Source organism: Cynara cardunculus (genome assembly GCF_001531365.2).
Source record: "Cynara cardunculus var. scolymus isolate 2C chromosome LG 13, CcrdV1, whole genome shotgun sequence".
NCBI classification, from domain to species: Eukaryota; Viridiplantae; Streptophyta; class Magnoliopsida; order Asterales; family Asteraceae; genus Cynara; species Cynara cardunculus.
The window spans coordinates 40,022,484-40,035,864 of record NC_037540.1 but is presented as its reverse complement, the minus strand read 5'-3'; the positions used below and the strand labels follow the sequence as shown (position 1 = coordinate 40,035,864).

Below are 13,381 nucleotides of genomic sequence, written 5' to 3'. Positions count from 1 at the left end.
TCATATATGTGAATAAACACATAAAAATGAATACAGTGTATATGAATTTGCACACACACACATATATATATATATATATAGATAGATATAGTTGCAATGCAATTCACACATAAATATATTGTATTTTCATATGCACACATGTATACATGTAGGAGAATAATGTGAATAAAAATAAAGTTATTTGATGGAAAATAACGACATGAAAATACCTATATATTATTAAATAAAATAAATATGCTTCACTATATATTTGGGAAAATATATGGAGATATATATCGAACGAAACATGATGAAATGCTAAAAAAATTTATATAATTAATTTTGTTTGATTGAAATATTAGTTATATTCAAAATAGTTTAGATTTAAGAAAATAACTAATGTGTTTTAAGTTTGTAACCGCAAGGGTATGGATGTATAGCATACGGGCCGATCACGAGGAGGCGATGGACTAAACGTGGACTCATTCTACACTATGGCCTAGTCAATGATGATTGTTATTAAAAGAGAGTAAAAAAAAGAATGATGAGACAATAAAAATAAAAGCTAACAAATGTCGGGTAACGTTAAGTATTTGTTGGGTAAAATACTTTAACTTTTTATCGAGATGGAAAAGTCTTTTTAAAACAAATTTGCACCTACTTTCGTAGGATATAAATATGGAAAAAAGAAGCAATTAGATAAAACAAATATTTTCTTAGCTCTCATCCCTAACTATTTTCATGTTAGGACCACAGCCATTACCAATTTGGTCTAAGTCGAACATCAAACTTTCATCCATATATTTAACTAAGTGAATTAACCAAACAATAGATTAAAACCAACTAATCACATAACTTTCGTTGATTAAAATCTAATAATCACTATAAAATCAATTGATTAATCCCAAGACTTTAATCCAAGGCACAACTCAATCAAATGAAAGCTACATTACACCACAAAACATAAACATAAATATAATGAAAGTGGTAAAATTAATCTAAGAAAACTATAAGAATCGATTCACGGAGCGAAAACTATAAGAATCAATTCAAGGAGCGTAACTTTCCAAGAATCAATTATAAACCTAAGAAAACAATATATTAAGTAAGAACAATACAAGAAAATTAAATACGCAAAATTAAATAACAATTACAAGTAAAATATAATAAAGCTTTGAGTATGAACAACTAACACTACAAGGAAAATGGATTTTAGAGAATGAAGTTTTAGAGAAGGGTTTGGAAGTGTATCTAAAGGTGTTGTTTAGGGAAGGAAATATATGACAAAAGTGAAAAATGTATCTGAAGATAAGACGACTTTCAGAGAAGGATTTCAAACCTAACAATATGCTATATATATTGGTCCTAAAGCTTTTAGAGACGCTTCTTATATAAAACGTCTCTAAAAATCAACTCAAAAGCTTTAGAAATACTTTCTACATTGTCGCTAAAAAATACAATATTTTTATTTTAATTTTAAAATTAAAGAATAGGTTTTAGTTACTTTTTTATAATTCTCAAAAGCGTATCTAAAGTTTTTTTATTTTTAATAAATCAAATTTATATAATAAAAATATTCATGAAAATCAAACCGAGTCTATACGGAGAGGAGATACGAGAGTCCCTGTATGATTTCTCTTCGATTTTTCAACAATTGGACTGATTGTCTGTGATTTCTCTTTGCTTTATCTTTGATTTCGATCTTCGATTTCGTTTCTTGATATAATTTGAGTTCAATTTGTCTCATATGTTCGATTTAGGGCTTGAAGATTCATCAAGTTACGATAGGCGATTTCGTTTTAGGGCTTGAAAATCGGATCCTTGTTTATCTTAATGATCTTGCTAGTAGTAGAGCCTGAATTAATGCAAGTTACAATTAAGATAAACAAGGTTGTAATGTTTCTGTAAGCAGTTTGATGCATATGTGCTTAGCTTTGCAACTTTTGTAGCAAAGAACTTCTGATTGAGAACTTGTTATTTTAATGTTTGGACTTGGCTAACAAATTTGGTGTAAAAATGGTGTACTGTATTGGAAATGAAGTACTGTTTACACCATTTGGTGCAGTGAAATGGTGCAAACGATTCGACATGATCTTAGCCAACAATTATTTTTTACTATCTTGTAGGCTAGGGGTTTGAAGAAACATTTGAAGAGGCTCAATGCGCCGAAGCATTGGATGCTTGATAAACTTCTTGGTGCTTTTGTAAGTTGATCTTCCTCTGTCTTTGAAATTTGTTTTTTTTAGTTGTCACTTTTCTAACTTTGGATCTCCATTTCAAAGGCTCCTAAGCCATCGTCAGGACCTCACAAATCTAGAGAGTGCTTGCCCTTGATTCTCATTCTCCGTAATAGGTTGAAGTATGCCTTGACATACCGCGAGGTGATTTCCATCTTGATGCAAAGACATGTGCTTGTTGACAACAAAGTCAGGACTGACAAGACCTGGTTTATTAGGTTAGTATACTTGCGCACTTTTTGCTATTGTTGTCTTTTCATGAAAATAATAGTAATTCATATTTTTGCATGTATCTTGGTTTGTGATGGGATTAAAGTAAAACGGTACATAATTCAGTTTAGAAAGAGAAGTAGTTGATTAGAGAATTTTGGTTGTGGTGCTTGGCACTTAGTTGAGATGCGTATTTCAGTTTATCAAAGGCTAAATCAATTGGAAAGATTTTTTTGTATTGTTTAATGTTGAAGGTTGATTGCTTGTAGGATTTTAATTCACTTGCACGAGACTTGATGAATCAACACTCATTAATTTTAGTCATAAAATTCATATGGTTTCTTTATTCATGATATTGTTTGGGTTGGATGAATGGTAGAAGATGGCTTTCTGACCAACATTTGTTTTATGAATGTAGTTTCTTATGTGTTGCTTTCTGTTTGTAACAGATGTTGTTTCTATTCCAAAGACCAATGAAAACTTCCGTCTTCTCAATGACATAAAAAGTAGATTCAGGCTACACTCAATTAGGGATGAGGAGGCAAAGGTTAGTAAAACAGTTCTATAAGGAGCTTTAGTTTTCGAAGTTGGTAAACCAAATTAAAGCATTAAATTTGATATAAATGTGATTCTTGAGTTCTGGCTTCTATTTGTTGGGAGGTGAATGTTTTTAGTTTTTTCTTAGTTTTAGGTTGTTCTCTGTTATCACATGATATTGTCTAAAGTGAGATAGTTAATTGGTTGCTTTTTAAGTGATAGATTTGTTTCTCAATTTGTGGTGTAAGTATCAACTAAAGAAACCTTCACGTATTTTTCGCTGTTAATGCATATGTGGAGTTCTAGACTTTATTTCTTATTAAGTTCTTTCTTGTTAATGCAGACCGATTCATTGGTTGAGATGAGTTTTCACATACCCACTTCCAACATTCAGTTTGTTGGGGATGAAAACAGGTCTTGCGGGTAAGTTTTTTTTTTCCCGGTGGCATTTGGAAATTGAGCCAGTTTTTGACTTACAGATCATATAATCATGCTCTTGCATTCAAGTTTAAGGCTATTGAATTGTTCAACTCTGTTTAAGTCTTAGATATATGGGCATAACCAAGTTCAAGGCTCTTGCATCAGATGGTTTCCTGTGGAGAAAATATGGGCAGAAAGTTGTGAAGGGAAATCCTTATCCAAGGTTAGATATTTATATATCCTTCATTAGATATACATTAGATACGTGGTCAAGTTTGCGTACATCTTACCCTCAACCCCACTTCCGAGCGGGACATACTGGATTCGTTTCGCTTGGTTTAGACTTTAGATGCGTCATTTGTTGTTCAAGTTTTATATATATATATATATATATATATATCGGATGATCCAAGTGTTTTCATCACTACATATCGAGCATATAAAAAGGGTATTAGAATCCTCTGCAATTTGGCAGGGTTGCGAACTTGAGATTCTTTCTTGATGTCAATTTTAAAATTAATGATCAAGGCAATCTCTCTGTCTTCTTTTTTGGCCATCAGCTTACTAGCTCTCTTTATAACTAGCAAAGTGAAATCTTAAGCATAATAAAGACTTGCACAAATCAACAAGAAAACTATAACAGATCAACCATAAGTACAAAGACTCATTTTTTCTGTTTTAGTGCTTTAGGTTGCTTGCTATTCACACGATGGCCAAGTTCATGAAAACCCCAATTGTAATCATGATATGGTGCCACCTGTAGTGGCTATGGATTAATGTAACTAGGACCAGGTGATTGGTTAAACTCTACTGAGTAGMTCTCAGGTGGCACAACTACATAGTTTGGTTCATGAGTTGAAGCTGCTGTAATCCTTTTGAATATAACATGCCTATTTTGATGTATATAATATGTTTAAGTTGTTTGTCACAACCATTTTCTGCCCCCCCCCCCCCTCAAAATGACTTTGAGTGGGTAATAAGAATTGTTGGCATATCATGTGTAGACCTCTGTCTTTATGGAATCAGATCTGATGTTTCTTATTTCTTGTTTTGTTGTTGGAGCTACTCTTGACAGATATTAGTTGCATGACTCGAAGACGACCTACTTAAACAACAAACATGTATACTTATATTCAAGAAACCTGCTTTTCGGAGGACCAATCTCTCTTTAAGGAAAGAAAAGTTATAAATATCGTATATTTTGGCGCATTTCAGATAAATATGATATTCCCTATTTTTTGTTTCGGTATGATTTATCTCTTTTCTTTATCTTTTTCAGATCGATTTCATTCAACAGGAACGGCTACTTTGTGAGGCTTAAAATGCAGAACATTAAACTTAAAATTGAATTTAAATTTTAAATATTCAGTTTTGTAATGAAATGTTCTGATAGCTTATTGACTTGTTGCAGACAAAGAGGCAAATTCGCACTGTTGTAGTTCACAGAAAATTGTTGCATTATGGCTATCACCTTTACAAACACCTTGTCATTAGAAGGGGCTTTCGTTGTTTATGCCAAGTAACAAATGTTGTTCTACTATAATATAAGAAAAAGTTATAAAATAGATGGGAAGTGATAGGTTGAGCATCAAGTTTTTTTAGGAGTTCAGGGAGGATGTTAAAAAAATGGATGTATGGATTGATTGAACGTTAGAGATTGTTTTGAAAAATTCTTGTCTTTTATATGGTAAATGTATGAAATTTATTGTTTTGAGATTTTTATGTTGTTTTTGTTTATTGATATTATTATTTATAATATATAATTATATGTAAATACAAGGCTGAAATATGGTTGAAAGAAAATAATACGCTCTTTAGAGAAGGAATCGATGTTTTAAAAGTGCATCTAAAGATAACTTTTAGAGAAAGTTTTGATTATTTGTATCTAAAGATAACCTTTAGAGAAGGTTTTCAAAGTAGTAAAATGTACTAAAGACAATACCTTTAGAGAAGTGTTTTTGTAAACCTTMTCTGAAAGTATTTTTTAGAGACGTTTCKAAACTGTCACAAATACTTGAAAAACGTCACTAATAAATACTTTTAGAGAAGYTTTTTTGTAAACCTTCTCTGAAAGTATTTTTTAGAGACGTTTCTAAACCGTCACAAATACTTGAAAAACGTCACTAATAAATACTTTTAGAGAAGCTTTTTGAAAAAAGTTGACTCACCTTTAGAAAAGTGTTGAAAGTATATCTAAAACCCCCAAAAAAGTATCTCTAAAAGATAAAAAAAGCGCACCCTCCGAAAACCTTCCCTAAAACCTTTACCTACCGTTACATAGAGAAGCACTGTGACGGAATTGAAAAGCTTCTCTAAAACCTTTAGAGAAGCTTTTAATACTTTTAAGCTCAAAACAAGACCTTCTCTAAAACCCTTTTATCTTGTAGTGTAAAGTAACTAAACTAAACTAAAACATAAAATTAAAGATATAAAAGGGAAAGATACAATATAACGGGTGAGAATCCATGAATCTTCAACTTCGTCATCGAATCGTCATGTTGAATTCTTCACATCCATCGACTCAAGGAATGAGGGATTATAAATAAATGAGAAACAACACTAAACCTAAAATCTAAACTACAAGTCCACCGAAAGCTTCTAAATGACTGATCATCTTGATTATACAAGGATTTCCATGATATATCAAAAGTCTTCGAGTCTGCAAAGTTATCTTTACAATTCATATGTTATAATGTCAATTAGATTTTATACTCATAAAATCCAAACTTCTTATCACTGATGAATATCTTGGTAGCAGTCTTGCAACCGAGTACCTTACAAATAGGATGAGCTCATTGCAGGAGTTCCACATGTCTTATGTGATGCATGACATTACGTGAAGAATTCATTGAAACTTGTCATGTCAAGATACTAGTAAGTCAACAAATGAAGGATTTATATTGACCGGTTCAAAAGGGAAACAAGACCGAAATATACAAGGGATAATTAATGCTACAAAGACCATTTCATAAGTTGAGTAAACATGTTCAATGTTGCCCAAACTATTTCAAAAAGAAGTTATCAGGTGGGTCACTATATTTGATTATAAATTTTTTATCTATTACACACCAAGTGAACCAGATGCTTGTGATCATGAAGAAAAGCGGGTAGGCAAATTTTGGTTGGGACGAACTCACGGCAGGAATTCTAGTTTATGCTTTTTAGTTTATTCAGATATAAGAATTGAATTGTATTGTGAGATTTATGTCTTAGATCATAACACAGTCTGAATATGTAATTCCTAAATCAAATTTCATAAAATTGGTTAGTTCTTTACAAAACCATGGTAGAAATTTAAAGCTGCAAGGTACAAGTCATAATGCCCCCAAACGAGAAGCAAGATCAGTGAATATGTCTTCGCTGCATGGAATCGTGAGGCCACCCATTGGATGGTTGTACCCAAATTCTTCCTCTGCCAGATATAATAATTCTTGAAATGCAGGTTGGCTTAACAATGATACTGGAACCACAAATCTCTTCTTCTCTTGTTYCCCAACATAAACAGCAAAATAACCTTTAGGGATGGCCATGTATGTATTGCTGCTTCCATTTGACAATGATTGTCGGAGAATTTGTTTTGCTTGAATGATCCGAGGCATAAGAATGGCCATTGTTCTAAGGAGGGCACAGTCTGCTTTGTTTTAAAGGTTGATGAAGGAAGAAAAAGCTCAAACTAATCCTTGCTGAAGTATGTTGTTGTGGTTGTGGTTATGCATATAAAATGGTTTATATAACCAACTCATATACGGAGAGGTAGATCAGAGCTGGTGATATGTGGTGTAGAGAAAAAGCAATATCACATGGTTTTGTCTTCCAACCTGTAAAGCAATATCATATGGCTCTACCCAACACCATGGTCCCATGCATGAGGCTTATATCCATCAATCTTTGAATGGTATCTACAAATGACTAGTTAGCCATATATCCCTCCACCAATCAAATCTTTAATTTGACCAAAATCGTCAAGACAAAACCATGTTATCTTGCTTTCGTAGTGGGGCTTACTTATCACTCAAATTTAAATATATCCATATACATGACACATCATTGGGTCTCATATGTTATAAGACAACCCCAGAGATTTTAGCCTGAATTCTGTCAGTTAGGAAGCATAGTTGCATTACATTTGAAGTACTGGGACCAGGTTTTGGGGCATTCTTGACCTCTCACTTCGTTCATCGTTCTGGCAATCCTTTAAGTCATAGTTTAGATCCTTGGTGATCTTATTGTTGACAAGAAATGTTGTTATCTCATGCAAGTTGGAAGACACAATCACATGATATTGCAAATATGTCTCGGTCCCTGCATCGGCCATTTAATTTTCCCTTCATCACCAATCCTACATTTGAAGTTTTAGTATATATATATAACAACAATTAGAAATTGTTTTTGTGTTACTCGGGCCCAATCCTAGAGTTTTGGTTTTAGTATTTATAAGTCCAAACATGTTTTATCTTACGTATCTTTAATCATATGTTAAAACTTCGTCTCTCTTTCATGATTGTTGTATTCATGGTTGTTGTTTTCTGATCTATTGGGATATTTCTTGCAGGAACCATACATACTTTTTTGTTATAACGGCGAGAAGCAAAAATATACGAAGCAAAACAACAATTATATAACTATCAATGTTATGCTGAAGAGATCGAAGCGAACAAGGAGAATAGCTTTGATAAGAAATCATTTGTTTGAGGTATCTAGTACTTTTGTTATTGGTTTTCTCGTGCATTATTCATATAATGTATATTATTACTTTAATGTTCTTATGTATAACGTTAATCATTTGACATTCATGTTACGAGTTCTTAAATTTATATTCATTTTACGGTTAAATGATAAACATAATCATCAACAAAAGTTGTCTTAATGGTTTTGATAATTTAATTTCACCATATGTTATTTTATGGTGACGGTTTTCAATAACGTCACAATATTGCGTTTTTCGGTGATGATTTTGAAAAATAAACATTACCATATGCCATATTACGGTGAAGGTGTCGAAAATAAACGTCATTGTATTTCATACTCCGGTGACGGTTTTGAATAATAAACGTCACTGTATGTCATGCTATGATGACGGATTTAAATAATAAATGTCACCACATGTCATGCTATGATGACGATTTTAAAGAATAAACATCATCATATGTCATGCTTCGATGATGGTTTGGAATAATAAATGTCATCGTAATTCATGCTACCGTGACAATTTTGAAAAATAAACAACAACGTTTGCATGCTACGGTGATCATTTGAATAATAAACTTCATTGTATGTCAACCAAAGATGACGATTTTGAAAAATAAGTGTTAACACATGTCATGCTTCGACGACGGTTTTGTATAATAAATGTCACCATATGTCATGGTACGATGATGGTTTTGAATAATACACATCRCTGTAAGTCRTGTTATGGTGACACTTTTAAGAAAATGTCACCATATGTCATGTTAAGCTGACGACTTCAATTAATAAATATCAACTTACTTTGTGCTATGGTGACTTTGTTAAATAAACATCACGGATGTCATGCCATAGCGACAATTTTAAAAATTAAGCGTCATTGAATGTCGTGCTATGGTGAGGTTTTGAAAAATAAACATGACCGAATTTCGTGTTATGGTGACGATTTTGAAAATTGAATGTCACCATATGTCGTGATACAGTGACGGTTTTGAAAAATAAACGTCACCGTATGTCATGATATAGTGATAGTTTTTATAAAAAAATGTCACATGTATCATGCTACGATGACCATTTTAAATAATAAACATCATTGTATGTAATGGTATTCTAACAGTTTTGACAAATAAATATCACCGTATCTTATGTTACAACGACGGTTTTTGAATATAAACATTAAGGTATGTCTTGCACGCTAACAGTCTTAAATAATAAACGTCATATATTTGAAGGTATAATGACGATTTTGAACGTATGTAATGGTATGGTGACAATTTTGAAAAATAAGTGTCACCATATTTCATGCTACGGTAAAGGTTTTAGGACAAAATACAATTTTCTTATACACCATACGTGACGGTTTTAGCCTTAACGATAATGGCTTTTGTTGTATTTTTGTAACGTCTTTTAAACGTAACCAAAAGGGTATCAAAAGTGATGGCAACTACAGTGACGATTTTTATGTCCACAAAAACCGTTCCATATACCCACGGTAATACTTTTTAACCGTCATTTAAGCTCATTTTTGTACCAATGCTTTTTCGTATTGAAATTTAAATTTAGGCCCATTCCCTTGAACATTGCCTCTTAGCTTTTCTGGGGTTAGACTGAAAAACAAAAACAAAAGGTTATCTTTTCCCATAAGCAAATCTACAAAAACTGGTGTGTGAATGGTGCTAGGGAGTTGGAGGCGGTAAGTATTTGGGTCCTTCTCAATGATCTCCATACAGGGCCTATTTTTCGAGCCCTAGTTCGCTGTATTTGTGTGTTGGAAACCCATCCTTTGTGTCACTAGTGCCCTAAACATGTTTTGCGATAACCTGTTACTGCCAGTTTATACAATATCTTTAACAAATTTCACCTGTCGTACCCTAGCTTTTAGCCGAACTAGCATATAGAACCTATAAATGAGAACATAATGCATTATTGCATGTCATATCCATATTTCTTCTCAAGGGGACTTGATCCAAAACACATGCAACACTGAATGTGTTGCATTTTTATCCTTTAATGGTACTTGGTAGAACATCGGATAATGGTGTCTTATTATATATATATATATATATATATATATATATGTGTGTGTGTGTGTGTGTGTGTGTGAGATACCTCATTTCACACCTGCGAGAGACTGAGTGGAACTCTTACAATTCAAATGTTTAATTTACTATTAAATTGAACTCCAAAATCTACTAGAAATTATACAACCAATAGAGTTGTTGACTGTAAACATCGTAACATTATTGTGATATCATTCAACGATTAATTTGATGGATAAGCTTCATCCATGAGGGACCATGGTGTTGAGTAGAAGCTGTAACTGTAATAGGTTGGAAGACAAAACCATGTGATGTTGCTTTTTCTCTACAACCACACATCACCATCTCTCATCTACCTCTCCTTAAATCAATTGGTTATATAAACCATTCCATATGCAGAATACAACCACAACTCACTCTGAAATCCAGCACAACATATCTCACCAATATTTAAGTTGAGCATTTTCTTCCTTCATCGGCCTTTAGAACGCAACAAACTCTGCCCTCCTTGGAAAAATGGCTATTCTTATGCCTCGGATCATTCAAGCAAAACAGATTCTCCGACGATCGTTGTCAAATAGAAGCAACAATACATACTTGGCCATCCCAAAAGGTTATTTTGCCGTTTATGTTGGGGAGCAAGAGAAGAAGAGATTTGTGGTTCCAATTTCATTGTTAAGCCAACCTGCATTTCAAGAATTATTATGTCAGGCAGAGGAAGAGTTTGGGTACAACCATCCCATGGGAGGCCTCACAATTCCATGCAGCAAAGACATATTCACTAACCTTGCTTCTCGTTTGGGGGTATTATGACTTCCACATGGCAGTTTTAAATTTCTACCACGGTTTTGTAAAGAACTAACTACTAGGACCTTTTGGAGTTTGTAAGACTTGTGGAGACATTTCTCCCAAATTTATGAAATCTCATTTAGGAATTATTTATTCACTTTGTATTATGAGCTAAGACATAAATATCAAACCGATTTAACATTCTACTAAATTTGTGCTGAGATCTTTTCTCCCAATGATGAATGCCCTTAGACAGATAAAAGAATCTCATACATTACCACTCGAACATCCCTAAGCAGCCGTGATATATGAATTAAACAATTGGCTATACGAGATCGGACCATAAATACTAGGTGTCGAATAAAGACTCGCAACTCATGATAGGTTTTTTCCCTTATATTCATGTCTACCATTGAAGTAAATGTGCCACGAGAAAAGTTACAAATGGTTTTCTGAGCTGTAACAGGAATGACAGCAGAGAAATATTTATATTCTGATTCTGGATGCCAAAGCAGTTCCCGTATATCTGCAGCTATTTGCATGTGACCTAGAAATTTTATACTATACTAAACTGAACGTATCACTGAAAAATATGTTGGTAGCAGTCTGCATATCATGAGATCATTGAAGGAGTTCCACTTGTCTAAATTCATTTTAAAATTGTCATATTTATTGATCTTTTCCATGTAGCAAAAACGTATCTACTGATTTTTCATATTTGCATAAAACTTGTCAATTATGCAAGACGTTACTCTTGTTTCAATTCTTTTCTCTAGCGTCTTTCATTAACCAAAATGTCTTCGATGTTTCGATGCTTTTTTTCAGTATTCTATATGTGAGTTAAGATTCAAATCTTTTCCATGTTACCATTCCTTAATTTTACTCATGATACTTTTGTATCTCAGGACTACTTTAAGAAGAAAATTAACTGCAGTAGTAAGACAACTTATATAGGTTCTGGGTTAATAAGTAGTTGGCCATACTGTCTCTTTAATATACCAATAAAACCTTTGGCCATAAACTTCAATTAGACAAAACCATGTGATTTATGCATTCATAGTGGCTTGCACAATCATTCCCATCAATTATATTTATATACATCACACGTCTTTGGGACACACACACACACACACATATATATATATATATATATGTTATAAGACAACTACAGAGCTTTTAGCTTGAATTTTCTGTCTGTTAGGATACATAGCCACATTTCATTTAAAGTACATGGGACCATGGTGTTGGGAGTATCCTTGACGCCTTACTTTTTTCATAATTCTGGCCATACAAGTTCTCTCTATGTCTAATCCTATTTTGTGTCCTAGCGTAGATTTAAGTTGTGATTAATTGATACCATCTGTGATCKTATTGTTGACGATAAATGTTGTTCTATCATGCAAGTTGGAAGACACAACCACATGGTCTTGCAATTATATCTCCATCTGTCATTTAATGTCCCTTTTATCAACAAAGGTACCTTTGAAGCTTCAAAAAATCAATATATAAAGCATACAATAGGCAAAGCACCAAAATAACTCCATATCTAAACCCTCCACAACATCTTTCATTAAGAAAAAAAACAGTTTCAAATCCTTTTACCTCCTTTTTCAACATTAGGAAAATGGCTATTCGTATTCCTCGGATCATCCAAGCAAAACAAGTTCTTCGACGATCTTTGTCAAATGGAACCCATACACCAACAACTATGGATGTACCAAAAGGGTATTTCACAGTTTATGTTGGAGAGGAGCAGGACAAGAAGAGGTTTGTGATACCTGTATCTTTGTTACGCCAACCATCAATTCAATACTTGCTACGTCAAGCAGAGGAAGAGTTTGGTTATGACCATCCAACGGGTGGGCTCACTATCCCGTGTAGTGAAGCCATATTCGCTGATCTAGTTTATCGCCTTGGCGTATTTTSATCACGCTTATCGCCTCGGCTCACAATCCCATGTAGTGAAGACGCATTTTTGTAAAGCACTATCAGTAACCATATACAACTTGTGAGATAGAGTCACCTGTCCATCCCAGTTGTATGAAATTAGAATTTAGAGTTATTTTGACCCTGTTGTATTCTATTTAGCGATATGGCGTTGGTCGTAATGACAAATGAATTAAATTCACCTTATAACGAATTTGGCGAGGAGGATTTACCTCACCTCAAAGTCCCTCCTTAGACCTATGAAAGTATCTCATATATTACTTTCCTTTGACCAAATTCCAAATCCTATGTTTGGTTAACATAATGAAAATGTAGGAATCCTTTGAATTCAATTAAATTCCACGAATTAAAGAATTTATTATTCCTTGCAATAAGTGAAGAAATTGAATTTCATCTCTTTGCATCCAATTTAGCCAACACCGCCCACCCTACCCCAACCACGATCATGTTTCCACTCTCATCGTCCCTCCACCCCTAACCCCCCACCACCACACCACTATTGTTGTCATCACAATCGCTACTTACCCTACCCAACCCCAA

The 13,381-nt window shown here is 33.5% G+C and overlaps 3 protein-coding genes across 3 annotated transcripts; 2 read left to right on the top strand and 1 right to left on the bottom strand.

The window, feature by feature from the left end:
• Positions 1-6,626: 6,626 nt before the first annotated feature.
• Positions 6,627-7,077, bottom strand: LOC112525609 (auxin-responsive protein SAUR21-like). The gene has a single exon (XM_025135801.1). It carries the CDS (start codon positions 6,992-6,994, stop codon positions 6,698-6,700), a length of 297 nt encoding a protein of 98 aa, XP_024991569.1. The 5' UTR covers positions 6,995-7,077; the 3' UTR covers positions 6,627-6,697.
• Positions 7,078-10,574: 3,497 nt separating this feature from the next.
• Positions 10,575-10,993, top strand: LOC112525611 (auxin-responsive protein SAUR21-like). Its single transcript, XM_025135803.1, has one exon. The coding sequence runs from the start codon at positions 10,622-10,624 to the stop codon at positions 10,916-10,918; it is 297 nt and encodes a 98-aa protein (XP_024991571.1). The 5' UTR covers positions 10,575-10,621; the 3' UTR covers positions 10,919-10,993.
• Positions 10,994-12,463: 1,470 nt separating this feature from the next.
• On the top strand, positions 12,464-12,984 carry LOC112525608 (auxin-induced protein X15-like). Its single transcript, XM_025135800.1, has one exon. It carries the CDS (start codon positions 12,519-12,521, stop codon positions 12,873-12,875), a length of 357 nt encoding a protein of 118 aa, XP_024991568.1. The 5' UTR covers positions 12,464-12,518; the 3' UTR covers positions 12,876-12,984.
• The last annotated feature ends 397 nt before the right edge of the window (positions 12,985-13,381 follow it).